Source organism: Erigeron canadensis, chromosome 2, assembly GCF_010389155.1.
Source record: "Erigeron canadensis isolate Cc75 chromosome 2, C_canadensis_v1, whole genome shotgun sequence".
Classification (NCBI taxonomy): Eukaryota; Viridiplantae; Streptophyta; class Magnoliopsida; order Asterales; family Asteraceae; genus Erigeron; species Erigeron canadensis.
Genome location: NC_057762.1, coordinates 20,095,165 through 20,111,730, shown reverse-complemented (window position 1 = coordinate 20,111,730; position 16,566 = coordinate 20,095,165). Strand labels below are relative to the sequence as shown.

Here is a 16,566-nt window from a genome sequence, read left to right as displayed (position 1 = left end):
TTGACTTTATGCCTTTTCATGCCTTTAACCGGACAATCCATTTGTCTTTTGTTAAAAGCCTTACACGCATGTAAAGGTGGTTGGTTAATTAGAAGACAAGTCACTGTCATGTGACTTTATTCTTGTACTTTAATCAATGCTTTTAAGGAATTAATGTAATTTCCTTAAATGCATGTAACCATATTTGTACGGCAAAAAGAATATTATATTTATTCTTTTTGCCTATAAATACCAAGTCACTTCCTCGTCCAAAATATATACTTTTGCAATTTGGTGCCTTTGCTCAAATAATCTCGATCTAAACAGTCATACATACAACTTTAAGTATCTCGATCAAAGAGTTTATTTAACAAAGATTAGATCACTTGTAATTCATAGGTTGTTTAGATACTTACTTTGTAATATCTTGTTCCGCAACAACCTTGTATTTTATTTAACATCAATAAATAAAATACATTTGAAAATTACATTGTGTCTCACCATTTACTTATTTGTTTATCTTTATATTGCTTAAGTACGTATTACGTTATATATATTCTTGCATTTATATTAATCGTAATACTAGTCCAATCTAGTGCTTACTTGACATTTAATACTAGTCATCTCTAGTGATTACTTGACTTGTTATTCTACACTTGTGGGTTAAACCATCGAGTGAGGGACTTCACAGTTCTTATTTGCTTGTCCTCTATATATAAGTCCCCTATATATATATATAAAGTAAAACAAATAAAACAATATATTTCTTTTCACTAAAAATCATTGTGCATCAATTGCTTCGTGAATCTTTATGCATCAATATAACCAAGATCTAAGGGTCAAGATCTTGTCTTATTTATTTTACGTCAATACTTGTTTTACAATACTCATCCCCATATATATATGGGTTTTAGGTAAAATAAAAAAGTATTAGAGTAAAACAGATAAAACAATAGATTTCATTTTACTGAAAATAACCATGCATCATGAAAATCATTTTGCATCATTTGCTTCGTGAATCTTCATGCATTAATTGAACCATGGTAACAGTCAAGTATGATTTGCATTGAAGCTTATGGCAGGTTGACTCCATGTTCTATTGATTATCAAGGGTAATGTGCCGAGATAATAAGTAAAAGTAGTGGATAAGTTTATTTTCCAAGTAGATGATATAAATAGTATTTCTCAAAAATACTACTTATGTGAGTTAAGGAAATGAAACGATGAAGTTAGAGATATGGAAGTGATGTTTACCTATGTGTGGTGAATACCATTATGAGGAGAGAATCCTCTTAAGAGAGAAATAATTGTAACATCCTAAACTTTTTATGTTGGACTTTTGGCCTCTCCATTAGTCAACATTTAATCCCTTCAAGTATATGTGTTTAAAAATGCAATATGTGATTAAATGTTTATGTGTTTAATATATGATTAATATGTTTACGAGGGATTATATGATACCAAGAGCACATAGCTTGACACATAAAATTTTTATTTAAAAAAACTTCTAGAAATAATTCTCTTTTATTTTCGTAAGAGATTTATTTTATATATAGTCAAAAATTTTATTTCTACAATTAATGTATATATGTTTTAAGTTTAGTTATGAAATCGCATATATATTTTATCAGATGTTATACTATATTATCATATTTCTAAAATGTACACATTTTAATATTGGAAATTATTACTCAATTAACCATTATTATAATAATCTTAGTTAACAGTTACTTTATATTTTTAAGTCAACTCTATATATACTTTGTCCGCATTATACAATTATACAATTATCTAATACTTATCATTTTGCTCTTTATTCAAATCTCAGTTAATTAATTAAACTACTTAAATTACCCTGCTTCTTTATTTACTAATTTAAACATCATTACCTAACATACCTATAATATACCATTCATTTTTTTCTCTCTTCTCAAATCTCATCCACTCATTTTTTTTCTCTCTTCCATAAATCATTTTATTCCTCTAATTCATCCAAAATCTTTTATCTCAAAAACTGTAAATCGATAAATTATAAAAATTGTATGGGTGTTCTTAAAATTTCATACTCTTTCATTAGAGATGTCATTCGATATACTTTCGACGAATTTTTAAATCCGTAGGCGGAGCCTGTACGGTTAAGGCATTTGACTATCATACTTTATGACTTGACCTACGGAGCCTGTACGTACGGTTAAGGCATTTAACTATCATACTCTATGACTTGACCTATCACCCCCACTATTTCAATTTTCACCGCAACACGCGAACAGTATCTCTCGTACTTTAACAATGATTTATCAAATAATTCTTACACTATTCAAGGTGGTTACATTGCTCGAGTAAGTGAGTAACACTCCATTTTTTTACATATATATGATTATATACGTTAACTTTCATGTCAATAAGTAAAAACTGAACTACATATATACTTTTAATGGTGCCAAGATTAAACGATAAACAATGATTGTAACCGAAAGAGAATACGAAATTTGATAATAAGTTGGTTATAATGTCACTGAAAAATTACCACAGAGTGATCAAGTTCAAACGTTATATTTATTTCAAATAGTAAACAAATCAATAATTTCATTGCTTATGATTTCAATCAATTCCATATCTCAGCAGTTATTACTTCTGAATCAGTAACAGCCAGACACATTCAAAATTTACCTCATAATATTAAATTAAATTTAATGTTGATTACATAAATCTTTTCCAATGGATATTTGTAGCTAGCTTACCCATTTTATATCATTATATATATAACTTGCAACTTTTTTTTATCTTTGAAACAAAACAATGGTTAATCCAGGTCAAGTTGATCATCAGTCCAAACAAGCCGCGCCTAAGCATGTGTTGCCGACCCACCCGGTTATGGAGCAACTTTCTGGCGTTCAATATTGTGTCAACAGTTCACCACCATGGAGTAAACATTCTATTCTTGTATATATCTATATATATGTATGCATGATTCACATTTTAGAATGTATAGTTAGATCAACCATATTATTGTGGATATATATATATGTATATTTATATATATATATACACACATTACGTCTTTTGTTTTCCTAAATGTAGAGGAAGCAGTGTTATTGGGGTTCCAGCATTATATATTGACTCTCGGTACCGCTGTCTTGATACCAACGATAACAGTTTCTCAAATGGGAGGTGACAATGTAAGGAACAATTTTTTTTTTTTTTTTAAATAAAATATCAGTATGCAAATTAGTGATTTGGATCATGTTGGGTCAATCCAGGTAGAGAAAGCCAAGGCGATCCAAACATTACTTTTTCTTTCAGGAATCAACACGTTAACTCAAACCACGTTTGGTACTCGGTTACCATCCGTTGTTGGTGGTTCACATTCATTTTTAGTCCCTGTTATGTCCATTATTCGAGCAAAAAGATATAATGCATTCCAGGAATCTCATGAGGTATGTACGTAATTAATCATATTATACATATTGACTGTTTGTTTCTTCCATTTCTAGTTTAGAAAGGTTTATGACTTCCTGCTTGTCCTAATACTTATAAGTTGATCTTTTGAGAAAACTTTTTAGAGGTTTGCACAAACAATGAGAGGCGTCCAGGGTGCCCTTATACTAGCCTCCGTTTTCCAGACGATCCTTGGATTCCTTGGCTTATGGAGAAACATCGTCAGGTAAAGTGTTTTTTAATCCAACTTTGTTTTTTTTTTCCTACATTAATAACTAAATATCTGCATTTTAATCATGTATAGGTATCTTAGCCCGCTTTCAATTGTTCCTCTTGTTACTTTTACCGGATTTGGGTTATATTATCTTGCCTTTCCCATGGTAAATGTTTATCCATATATGTGTTTAATAAATTTCTAGTTTAGGATATTAATATTCAGGACTTAAAAGACAACTTTTTCCTTTCGTGTTGTTTTTGTAGCTGGGAAAATGTGTGGCAATCGGGCTTGCAGAACTGGTGTTGATAGTCCTCATCTCACAGGCAAGTTTCGGACAGCTCACTAATTAAGTACTAAAAAGGCATATTAAAATTATCTTATCTTGACATCGATTTTTTGCAGTATCTTCCTCTGTATATAACCTCCAAGAAGACAATATTTGAGCGGTATGCAGTGTTGTTATCAGTTACAGTTTCATGGATTTGTGCTGGAATTTTTACATGGAGTGGCGCTTATGGAAAATCTACAGAAGCTTTAACAGCTTGTCGTACCAATACTTCTGGACTTACACATGAAGCTCCCTGGTAAACTTTTTAAATATGTATTTTGATTAAATATGATGCAAAATTCTGTGTTGTGTATGTGATCTTATGTTTCTAAGTAATTAAGCACAGGATATATATTCCTTATCCATTTCAATGGGGTACTCCCACTTTTGATGCTGGAGAAGTATTCGTGATGATGGTTGCTTCTTTCGTTTCTTCCATTGAGGTCTCCTGACTTCTCTTTTCTTCTCAGTACTCATGTCTAGAGTTGACAAAATGGGAGGATTGGACGTATTGGGTAATGGGTCAATATATAATTGCTGAAACTGGATGGGTTGTGGCAACCGTTTAACAATAAAATGATTTTTGTGTGCAATATGACTCCACACACAATATAGTAATCCAACTTTCAGAATACCTCAGCTTAGGGCATTTTTTATCCATCTTATTACACTTTGGTAAACATTCACGCCTTGACCAGTTATGTATGTTTTGGTTTTGGTTAGATCCTCTAGTTTAGCTCATATGACAGGTTAGCCGTAAAACAATAACCAAAATGGACCAAAACTTGGTAAATTGGTCAAAAGTAGTGTCAGCTCTATCTGAGTCTATAGTTTATCATTTCTTTCTCAAAAGTATTTAACAAATCCGTTCCTATGCAGTCCACGGGCTCATTTCTGGCAACAGCAAGATACGGGAGTGCCACTCCTGTGCCACCTTGTATTTTGAACCGTGGTATCTGCTGGCTGGTATCTCATAACCGTTATTCTCACTTACCGTATTCATATCAGTTAGTTCGTTTACAACATCACATCCTTTGTTGATGGTACTTGGTAGGGTTTCGCGAATTTCCTTGGCAGCATGTGTGGTACCGTAACTGGATTCTCGGCATCCATGTATGGCCAATTTTTTAATGACCTCTTAAACATATACTCGTCTTTTTATAATTAAATATGGTCTTGTGTATTGTAGTGAAAGTTGTGGCGCACTGGCTTTTACAAAAGTTGGAAGTCGACTTGTGATTCAAATATCAGCTGCTTTCATGATCTTCTTCTCTGTCTTTGGTATCATTACAACACATTAGCAAAATCTACATTCTTTTGAATCATTAAAAACTTGACAAAAAAAATGTGAACCCAATGCATGCAATCTATTATACACTATATTTTAGTTCACATATTTGAACACCTTTACAAGTTTAGAAGTGTTAAATTGACACAACTTTTTTTCAGCGGCCAAAATAGCATTTTCAAGTGACATATTTGTTGTACTACAACTACTTATATCTTCCTAACGTGCTCATACTTGCTGACTTTATCCATTTGACAGGTAAATTCGGAGCTGTTTTTGCCTCCATACCTCTGCCAATCACCGCAGCTTTATATTGCATCTTTTTCGGTTCTGTCTGTATGTCCCCTTTCCATATCTACAACTACATTCTTATTTTAAATAGTTTTCAACTTTTCATGCATCTTCCTCTAGTCATGACAAATTTACTGTTTTATGCAGCTTCTGTAGGACTAAGTCACTTGCAGTTCTGTAACCTCAACAGTTTCAGGACTAAAATCATATTGGGCTTTTCTTTCTCTGTTGGACTTTCTGTTTCGCAGTTCTTCCGAGAACATTGGGCCGCCGCCAACCACAGTCCGCTGCACACACATTCAAGTTGGGTAAGTCTGAGTTACTTTTGCTTATATGTCAACATATGATTGTTATGTTTTATGTATTTAAAACATTTGCCAATTTCTTTCGGTAGTGAGAATCATATAACTTTAGATATATATATTATGTATATGATATGATTCTCACTAATGAATGTTGGCTTTCAAGATGCACATCCAGTAATACTTTCCCCCAATTAGAATACAATTTATCGGGCCATTTATAGTTTTTCTTTTATATATAAATGAATGCAGTTTAACAACATGGTATCCGTGCTATTGATGTCACACGCAAGTGTGGCAGTGATGATCGCAATGGTGTTGGACTGCACACTTGGTCGGATTAACGACGAGAATGGCAAAGATTGGTGGGACAAGTTTACGGATTATGGTAAAGACATTCGGACGGATGAGTTTTATAGACTTCCCTGGAAACTCAACAAGTTATTCCCAGCTTTTTAGCAAGTTTGCTAAATATGTGTTTCGGTTTTAGTATTTCATGGATTTTGCAACTGATGAAATGTAGAAGAAATTTTTTCTTTGTTTTCCATCTGACAAAAGCTTCGGTTCTTAATTTCTTTGAAATTATGAAATTCTAATACCCCACAGCAGTTTAATAGCATATTTTTCTTCTAAAATTAATCTATTACCCTAAAAATAATATTCTAGAATTACCATATGAAATATTTGTTTGAAAATTAAAGTTTATGTAAAATTAAAAAACTGACCAAAACACATTATAATATGAATCCAATACAATGTGTTTTAATGGTGTAATCTAAAAACACATTGTGTTAAGTTTTAAATCACAATATGTCTTTGATAGTACGTAAAAATCATAAAATTAACATACTGTGATATTAATTTAACACAATATGTTTTCAAAAAGAAAATAAAAACACATTGTGTTAAATTCCAGGTCATAGTGTGTTTCAGTCAGTTTTATAGTTTTCACGAAAATTTTAGTTTTCAAATGATCACAAGTTCACAACTCAAATTACTAAATACATTATAAGTTACAACTTTATTTTTTGCCACAAACAAATAAATAAACAGATAATAATTAGAAATCAGAAAGTACTTTTAGAAGATGAATCATGATTCAGATGACAGTGGTTAAATAACCTTAAAAACTTAAAAACTTGAATAAAGAGAAAGTACCCTTACTTTGCGACGGTAAGATGGTAGGGATGATAGGTCATAGGAGGGGATAAGTTATGAAGTGTGATCGCCAAATGCATTAGCCGTACGGACTCCGCCCTCGGATTTAAAAATTCATCGAAAGTATATATCAAATAATGATGATGTACCATCTCCCTAATAACTTTGGGATAATAATCTCTCTTCTACCCTATGGAGACTACTAGGCTCCGGCCCAGACGAAGCCTCCGGACTTGAGCATGGTTGCTCTTGAGAGGCTCCGGATATAGCCTCCGGATTGATCCATAGAGACTGCGGACATAGCCTCCGGACCCTCCTCCATAGAGGCTCGGGACATAGCCTCCGGACCCTCCTCCATTGAGGCTCCTGACATAGACTCCGGATCTAAGCTGCGGAGGGTCCTGAAACCTTCTGATCTGAGCATGACCTCATCTATGTTAAGTCATAGGTTTGATTTAGACCCAAGCATGTAAAGCCCATAACCCAAATCCTAAAACCCTAATAGCATCTCTATAAATAGAAAATCAAGGCACCAACCAAGGGGCCTCTCTCCCTCACTCTCTCTCTTCCCCTCATTTCTCTTACACACACTCCTTAGCCTACTTCGGCTTGTGGCGTCACTTCTTGTGGTCACCAATTGGGAACCGCCACCCGAAGTAGCAACAATCTAATCTCCCCCATTACACCTTATAGATCAAAGATTAACCCCCAGTAGTTAAGGATAAACGCTATACCTAAACGGGTGTAGACTTATGCTTAAACAAGTGGCGCCATCCGTCTGTATTTACTCTCCAATTCTGATCTATAACTTGGTGTTATTCTTATTCTTATGAGGTTTTATATCTGTCACTACTACTATACTCTTCATCATTTGCTTGTTATGTAGACACATACGCTACAACTAGATCTGTGAATGTTTTATGTAGAATAAAAAATGCATAACCTTATTGGTTTTGTGAATACATGATAACCAACATCGAGACATTTACACAAAGCCAAATGAAAGAAGGTTTTTCATAAAGGAAAAGATGTATAAATATATTTTGTAGTTGTCATAACATCCGTTAATAAAAAAAATAAATAATAAACACTATATTGTTTGGCCATCAGATCTTACCATTGGCTTTGTCCGTATATGTTTATTTATCATGTGAGGACAAATAGTCAAATATAGATGCCCTTATCTTATCTTTTAGTAGCTGCAAGGCAAGACACTCTATACGCACACAGCTACACACATTGTAAAGCACCAGTTGTAAAACACACATTACTCATATACACTAATACACATAGTACTTATTATAGTTATATATTAGACATATACTATCTAAAACACCAATTACAACTTCCGGTTGTAAAACACTCGTTACTCTGTGTATGTATATGATGACATCTCCGGAATCGTCTTCATCACCGCAACATGCTTTTGTAGCTTCCGACAACACCTTCTAACTACGGACTACCACCGTTAGGAACTAGGCCCTTGATTATCACCCTATATGACTATACCTAACTTTAATCAATCGAATATCTTTCATGGTTCATAAAATTGCAAAATAAACCCTTTGATGCTTCTCCGCACTTTCTATATATATATATACCTTCCGGATTATCCGAACTTCCCGCCACATCCTATGGATTGACGCGACCCCTCCGGGAAGGGCTGCTGTTTGGTACCTTTTCGTATTCTACCCACATATTTTATTATCATCGTTTTGCTTACATTGTTTCGCGCCTCCAAAGCACCTCCACGTCACCACCTTCCGGTGACAGTTTCGAGTATACTTTCATTGGTGTAGTAGCACTTTTTTGTTTTTAACCTCCGGGTAGAGTGTAGACAGAATAATCATGTGGGTCCTCTGGTTTAACACTTATACGTTTCTTAATCTCCGGCCGCCTGACTCAATGTGTAGTAAAGAGAAGTCCTACCGCGACCTGGTTTAGCTGATCATAATATACAGAGAAGTCCTAACAGTCGAAGTGAATTTAGCAACATCAAATCACTGATGGGTGTCCGTAGCCAGGCATTAGCACTTTCTATTGGCCGCTGATGATAATATACTTACGCTTCTCATTAGCCGCAGCCACCTTACAGTAATGCGTCGGCTTCAACTCCTTATGCTAGCAACTCCGGATTTAACATTTCCCTGTTTATAAGCTGGATAAATCCATAGCATAACCCTTGTCAACTTTTCTCCCTGATCGTAGCATTTCAAAATAATCTAAGAAATTCAATAAGCAAATTCAAATAAAAAAACTGATGATCTAGATATTCCGACAAAGTAGGTTAACCCGTATGCCGAGACTACTCGGATTCTAGCCCATTTTCCGGCAATAACTTCCATCTACGGAATACTCGAGCTTCTGGAACTATACCGCGGGTCACGTCCCGGCTAACCAATAATTATATTTGTTCTTCTTTCTTCCTAGCCTGCGGCTTTGTACACACCGCTGGTGGTACAATGGGTTATAAACGTATACCTCGTTCAAGAAGGAGGTTAATTATGAGCTTTCAGCAACAACCACCCTACTGTCACCCCTATAAACATTCCCACTTCCGGACGGTTATTGCTGAAAATGTTTCCATGATTCTCGCTAGCCGTTACCACCGTACGGTAGTACCTCCGGATTAACACCTTTCGATTCACCATCGTTTAAAAGTTTCATGATCTGAAGACTCCTTCAACGTTTTATCTTCGATTCCCAGTGTCTTGGATAACAAAAACTCTCAAATCAAGTTAACTTTCCATTGTCACCTTCCGGCAATGGTTATTATTTTTAAAATTAATTTTCGGAACATACCCTACGGCAATACCTTCTACCTGCGGACTGCCATCCCAATGAGCATATATGCAATATCTTTCTATACGAAAGCTATATGGCTACACATAGGCCATATGGAGGATTGAACTCGTATCTGTTAAAAAAATAAATAAAAAAAATTTAAAAAAAAAAACTAAAAAGGAGAGAGACCACCATAATAGTGACACCCGCCTAGCTCAGGATACATGTCAAGACGGTTCTGGCCATACGATATACTTTGTCTCCTGCCACATCATATTGAGGATTAATTGGTATAATGTATAACCTAACGCTCCATTGCTCACAATGCAGCACTAGGCTGGGAGGCTTGATAGTGTACCACTTCCATAAAGCTTGCAGTAAAAACAAACCCTTCATTAGGCTCCTTTTTGGAGCCTTTAGGTAAACAAGTATATTACTCCTTTAGTAATCTTTAGAATCAAATAGTGCTCCAAAGCCTAACGCTCCATTACTTGCGATGCAGCACTAGGCTGGGAGGCTTAACGATGTACCATCTCCCTAAAAGCTTAGGGGTAATAATCTTCGTGCCATATGGAGGCTACTAGGCTCTAGCCCAGACGTAGCCTCCAGACTTGAGCATGGTTGCTCTTGAGAGGCTCCGGACATAGCCTCCGGATTGATCCATAGAGGCTCCTAAGATAGCCTCCGGACCCTCCTCCATGGAGGCTCCTAACAAAGCCTAAAGATTTGAACACTAGCCTAATGCTCCATTACTTGCAATTCAACACTAGGCTGGGAGGCTTGATGATGTACCATCTCCTTAATAGCTTTGTGATAATAATCTATCTTTTACCCTATGGAGGCTACTAGGCTCCAGCCCAGACGAAGCCTCCGGACTTGAGCATGGTTGCTCTTGAGAGGCTCCGGATATAGCCTCCGAATCGATCCATAGAGACTCCGGACATAGCCTCTGGACCCTCCTCCATAGAGGCTCCGGATATAGCCTCCGGACCCTCCTCCATTGAGGCTCTTGATGTAGCCTCCGGATCTAAGCTGCGGAGGGTCCTAAAACCTGCAGACCTGAACATGACCTCATATATGTTAAGTCATGGGCTTGATTTAGGCCCAAGCATGTAAAGCCCATGACCCAAATCCTAAAACCCTAGCAGCATCTCTATAAATATAAGATCAAGGCACCAACCAAGGGGCCTCTCTCCCTCACTCTCTCTCTTCCCCTCATTTCTCTTACACACATTCCTTAGCGTACTTCGGCTTGTGGTGTCACATCTTGTGGTCACCAATTGGGAACCGCCACCCGAAGTAGCAACAATCTAATCTCCCAAATATACCTTATAGATCAAGGATTAACCCCCCAGTACTTAAGGATAAACGCTATAACTAAACGGGTGTAGACTTATGCTTAAACAAATAACATCTCTAAAGAAAGAGCATGAAATTTTAAAAACACCCATAAATTTTTTATAATTTATCGACATACGGTTTTTGAGATAAAAGATTTTGAATGAATTAGGCGAATAAAATTATATATGGAGAAAGTATAAAAAAATGAGTGGTTAAAATTTAAGGAGACTGAAAAATGAGTGGTTGAGATTTAAGAATATTATAGGTATATTAGGTAGAGATGTTTAAATTAATGAATAACGAACAATAGTACCCGCGCAATACTGCGGTGAGATGGTGGGGGTGATAGGTCATAGGAGGTAATAAGTCATAGAGAGTGATAACCGAATGCGTTAGCCATACGGGCTCCGTACTCGGATTTAAAAATTCATCAAATGTTTATCGAATGATATCTCTAATGAAAGAGCATGAAATTTTAAGAACACCCATATAATTTTTATAATTTATCGATATACGGTCTTTGAGATAAAAGATTTTGAAAAAATTAGAAGAATAAAATGATTTATGGAAGAGAGAAGAAAAATGAGTGATTAAATAGAGATATTTAAAATTTAAATTAGTAAATAAAGAATGAATAATTTAGGTAGTTCAAATCATTTTTTGAGATTTTAAAAAAGGACAAAATGCTTTATAAGATATTATAGAAGAAAAGTGGTATTTTTGTCAGTTCAAATTATCTTTAAAAAAAAAAAAAAAAAAACTCCTCTTTTTTAAGATAGAATATAGATTACACGTTTTTGAGAAACCATCTTAATATTTTTTATTAGGATCTATCTTGAAATAGATGTTGAATGTAGCAAATTGGTTTACACCATGTTAAATGATACAAAGTCATACGAAACAATCAAATATTTTTTATGTCCATTTTTAAACTTTAAAACATGTTTTTTATGTATAATATATGCATAAATATTCACCATTTGCCTATACTTTTAAAGACCGTAAACATAATTTAACATTATTTGCTCCCAAATGCTTAAAAGTTGCCTAGTAGTTGTTTAGTAGTCACTGTATAACTCAACCTGGTTTCCTTACAACTATCATTTAGCAGCTTAACAATAATTGTGGGAAGTTTTCTCAACGTATTTTTTTTACCAAAACAATCTTTAGCCACTTTATGTAAGCTTATCCACATGGTGATCTTTTGTATAGATCCACAAATATTATATTGCAATAAAAGTATGAAAGACAACGATTTTTCACGATATGAGCTTTCAAAACAATCTTAAATTGTTCTTAAAAGCAAGCCATAAGTCACCATTTTATTAGTGATATGTTTATAAACCTTGTTACACATAATTAATTATAACCTTTGTTTGTTATTTCTAATTCCTTAATATATATCTTTTTATATAATATAAACACATGGTATTTTTTATTTTTCTTTTACAAATTTTTTTAGATAAGTTTTATTTAGAACAGAAATATTTCAAAAATTTTATTATTTTCTGATTTTACTAAATTTTATATTTTGTTTTTGTTATATTTATATTTATAAGATTATTGTAAAAATTATTCTACTTATTGAAAATAAAACAATTATTTTTAATATGGTCAAAATATTTATAACTTACATAAATATAATAAGAAAGTGGTAAAGGTTGGAGTTGGATTGTGAATGCAAATGAAATTTTGAGTTTGACTGAGTTGTATAGGTGGAAGAGAGTGAAATTATTTTTTAATTAAAGATTGCGTTGAATAAGTTTACTAATGTGGGTAGTTTAAGCATTTGCCGCTTTAGAATTAGAATCAAACTTACATTTCAGGTTTGTTTCACAAAAAAGACTATTTGTATGCCAAATGAGGTCATCAATAAGATTAAAAAAAATACGACATGGATAAAATAGTTTGAAATCCCAACAAAATATCAAAACTATATGCAATTATTGTGTATATAAAAAAATGAAAATGATTGATCAACCTAATCAAAACAACCTAATAATCAACCTAAGTATATGATGATGACATTTGGCATAATCAAAGGAAGAGATTGATATGTCGTATTTTATGCCCATTTCCTATAGCTTAAGTAGTTGATTATTGATGTTTAAGAGTCGTTTCCGTGTACATTTGGTACGTTTATGATATTTGTTAGTGTTTCAGGTTGATAACAGGTATCTAAGCGATAATCTGAAGAAAACGAAGTTTCTGGAGTAAAACGAGTGCTTACGGACGTTTTATGAGGCAAGAGAGTGAAGATTAGAAGCTGGTCAAAGAAAGTCAATGCTGGTCAACGCAAGTCAACGGGGACTGCGACGCAGTTATCTAATGCGTAGCAGTAATATTTGTCGAGGATAAAACTGCTTCGCAGTCACCTGAAACTGCGACGCAGTTAGACCATATACGCAAAAAGACCAGTCAAGGAAGTCAAAGTCAACACAAGTCAAAAGGGAGGACTGCGACACAATTTGGCGCCGAATCTGCAGAATTTTGTTAAAATATAAATAGCTTGCAAAAACATTCAAAAAACCCTAACTTCACTTTTCAGACGATTTTTGAGTACTTTTCAAGGGTTTTTCTTGTATTCAATCATTTTAAAAGATCTCAAGCTCGATTGGAATCATTCCGTTATTCGTCTTCAATTTCTTGTATTCGGTAACGATGAATTCTCTATATTTGATTCGTTATTCGTATTTTAATATGAGTGGCTAATCGCCTTTTCATCCATCTTGATGGAGTGAGACAATATGTAAGGATTGCACAATATTTTATAATTCAAGTGATTTGATTTAACGTTGTGTCGTGATCTCAATCTAGTAATTCTTTGTTATTTAATTATTAATTGCGGATAATTCTTATACAAACTTAGTGGCAACTAGGGTTGGGTAGAATTTATTTTGATCGTTTGGTTAGAAGCGATTGGTTCTATGACGGGTACGGTAGAAGGGAATTAATAATTAATAAGGATTAACGAGTTGATGGTTGGGTACAATCAATAGACACAATTGTTATCTGAAATGACCAAAACCATTGTTGAACTAGAAAAGTTATAAAAAGGCGTCTCGGGGTACCGGTCTTAATAATGGAACTAGTTTATACAAGAGAGTGAAATAAGTTGTTAACTTGACGGGTACGGGGTTGAACATTAATTTGAGTCTCGGTCATTTAATCAACTAATTGAACTTGAACTTCATCAAATGTGCAATCTTAATATGTTGTCAAGCAAAATCAAGATGGATGACCTTTAAATTCTTGTTTTAAACAACAAACTCTTCTTTCGATTAATCCTGAGGGATTACTGACTTTCCTCACTAACTACTTGCAACGTGGCAATTCGGCCACAAAACCCCCATTTTTACTTGAATCACTTAATTGTCACAATTGTTTGTAAAAGTCCTTGCGAACGATCTCGGCTTACTTGTTTTTACTATACTGCATGCGATCAGGTACACTGCCTGTGAGTGTGTAGTAGTCAGTCTTTCGGTAAATCGTGTTTATAAATTTTAAAGCTAGATTTCGCACATCAAGTTTTTGGCGCCGCTGCCGGAGACTTTAATTAAGTAGTTGTTAGTTTTGTGATTCGATCCTTCCTTGCATTCATTTGTGAGGAAGTTATATGTTTTTAATAAATAGATTTTATTTTTTTTTCTTTTAGTTTTGTTTTGATAGTTTCTGGTGCGGTTAACGGTATTTCTTGTGGTGCGTGTGCAGGTGCTTTGTTAGTTGATGAACATAAGAGCCTCTGGTAGACCTTTGCTTAGTCCTCGGTCTAATCCCGAGAAAGCCAGAAGACGCTTACTTAGATTAAACAACATGGAGCCCTCAAACACCGACAAAATAGATTCAGGTACCGAAAACCGTGACCAACCGGACGTAGACTTGGATCAACACTACTTAAAGAAAGATTCAACGTCCGAAGTTCACTTAAGTACTAAATTCTCCGAAAGTAGTGGTTTGTTCAAAACTGGTGACAGCTCCGAGGAAGAAGATAATCAGGATAAAACTCATAAACCGGATTTACGGTAATCGAAGAAGAAATGTACCCACTAATAGGGGTACCCCTATTCGCCTTCCAACCACCGGAGTTAACTTTTCTCTCAAAGGAAGTCATTTGAAAAGTTTGGAGGAAGAAAAGTTTGACAGGGTGACTAACAATGATCCGTATGGCCATCTAGAGAGATTTGAGAAAATTTTTAGATTTTACCACTATGGCGCGAATCAGGATGATAATCTGAAGCTTGAGCTTTTTCCACTCACTTTATGTGGAGAAGCTAAGGCGTGGCTCAAGGAACAGCCAGATGATTTGTATACCACTTGGGATGAGCTTTGTGTTGGGTTTATTGATGAGTTCTATTCTATAAGGACTCAAAGACAGTTGGAAAACAAGATCCGGTCATTCACTCAAGATCCAGGGGAAGATGTAGTAGATGCTTGGAAACGGTATAAGGAGATGATCAGGAACTGTCCAGGAAACAATCTGAACACGGAAGCAGTGGTTGAAATCTTTTATGACGGTTTGCTCAAGAGAACTCGAAGGGAACTTGCCGGGGCATTTGGGGGTAGTTTGAGCAATGTGACCCCGACTGAAGGTTACAAAATCCTAGATGACATGGCTAAGGAGTTTTCGGATCGTGAAGAACTTGTAAGTAAGAGAACTGTTGGTAAGACTGTGGCAAAGCTAGAGAGTGGTGAGGAATCAAGTTTGGTTGCTGAAGTCAAAGCCCTTACAAAGTAGATGAACGAGAGGTTTGACAACCAAGATGTGATATTCAAAAGCATTGAAAGGGATGTTAAGGTGATTACTGATGGTTGTGACTACTGTGGAGACATGCATTATTCAGAGGATTGCTCGGATAAACCGGCTCAGGAAGTCAACTATGTCCAGAATCAGCAAGGGAACTTTAATCAGTATACCGGTTATCAAAACCGGTCATCAGGTACTTCTTTTCCTTCATCTAACTTTAATGCTAATAATTCTGGTTTTAGTGGAAGCAGGTTTAGCAGGTTCAACAATCAGCAAAATGCGAATGCTGAATTGAGAGATATCATGAAGGATTTGGTAGGTGCTCAGAAAGCTACCAATGAGAAGATGGCCTCTCAATGGGATGCTATGACTACTAGATTGGATGGTTTGGCTAATAAGCTTGAGCAGAGCTCGAAGAGTACTCAAGCAACATTTTAGGATATTGAGGTAAAGCTTGAAAGGCTAGGAACTTCAAACAGGTAGCTCGGTACCTTACCGAGCAATACTCAGCAAAATCCTAAGCCTCAGCAGAACAGCCAAGGATCTAGAACCAAATACAACCATCTGAATGCTAGAAATGAGCAAGTCAATGGGATCACAACAAGAGCATGTAACACTTATGACTCTGCAAATTCTTTACCTAATGTTGTTACTCCTCTTGTGCAGGTTGAAGATGAAGGAACTGTTGATGAAGAG

At 35.1% G+C, this 16,566-nt stretch overlaps 1 protein-coding gene across 1 annotated transcript; it reads left to right on the top strand.

The window, feature by feature from the left end:
* The first annotated feature begins 2,801 nt into the window (after nt 1–2,801).
* On the top strand, nt 2,802–6,392 carry LOC122589389 (putative nucleobase-ascorbate transporter 10). Its single transcript, XM_043761683.1, has 14 exons — nt 2,802–2,905; nt 3,061–3,158; nt 3,240–3,416; nt 3,543–3,643; nt 3,722–3,797; nt 3,898–3,957; nt 4,037–4,218; nt 4,309–4,405; nt 4,842–4,928; nt 5,017–5,075; nt 5,152–5,243; nt 5,509–5,586; nt 5,689–5,849; nt 6,096–6,392. Exons 1-14 carry the CDS (start codon nt 2,854–2,856, stop codon nt 6,300–6,302), a joined length of 1,527 nt encoding a protein of 508 aa, XP_043617618.1. The 5' UTR covers nt 2,802–2,853; the 3' UTR covers nt 6,303–6,392.
* Nucleotides 6,393–16,566: the final 10,174 nt, after the last annotated feature.

Coding starts and splice junctions, on each gene's coding strand:
- LOC122589389 (XM_043761683.1), top strand. CDS start 2,854: ATGGAGCAACTTTCTGGCGTTCAATATTGTGTCAACAGTTCACCACCA. Junction 3,644..3,721: donor TTATGGAGAAACATCGTCAG/GTAAAGTGTTTT, acceptor AATCATGTATAG/GTATCTTAGCCCGCTTTCAA. Junction 3,958..4,036: donor TGATAGTCCTCATCTCACAG/GCAAGTTTCGGA, acceptor GATTTTTTGCAG/TATCTTCCTCTGTATATAAC.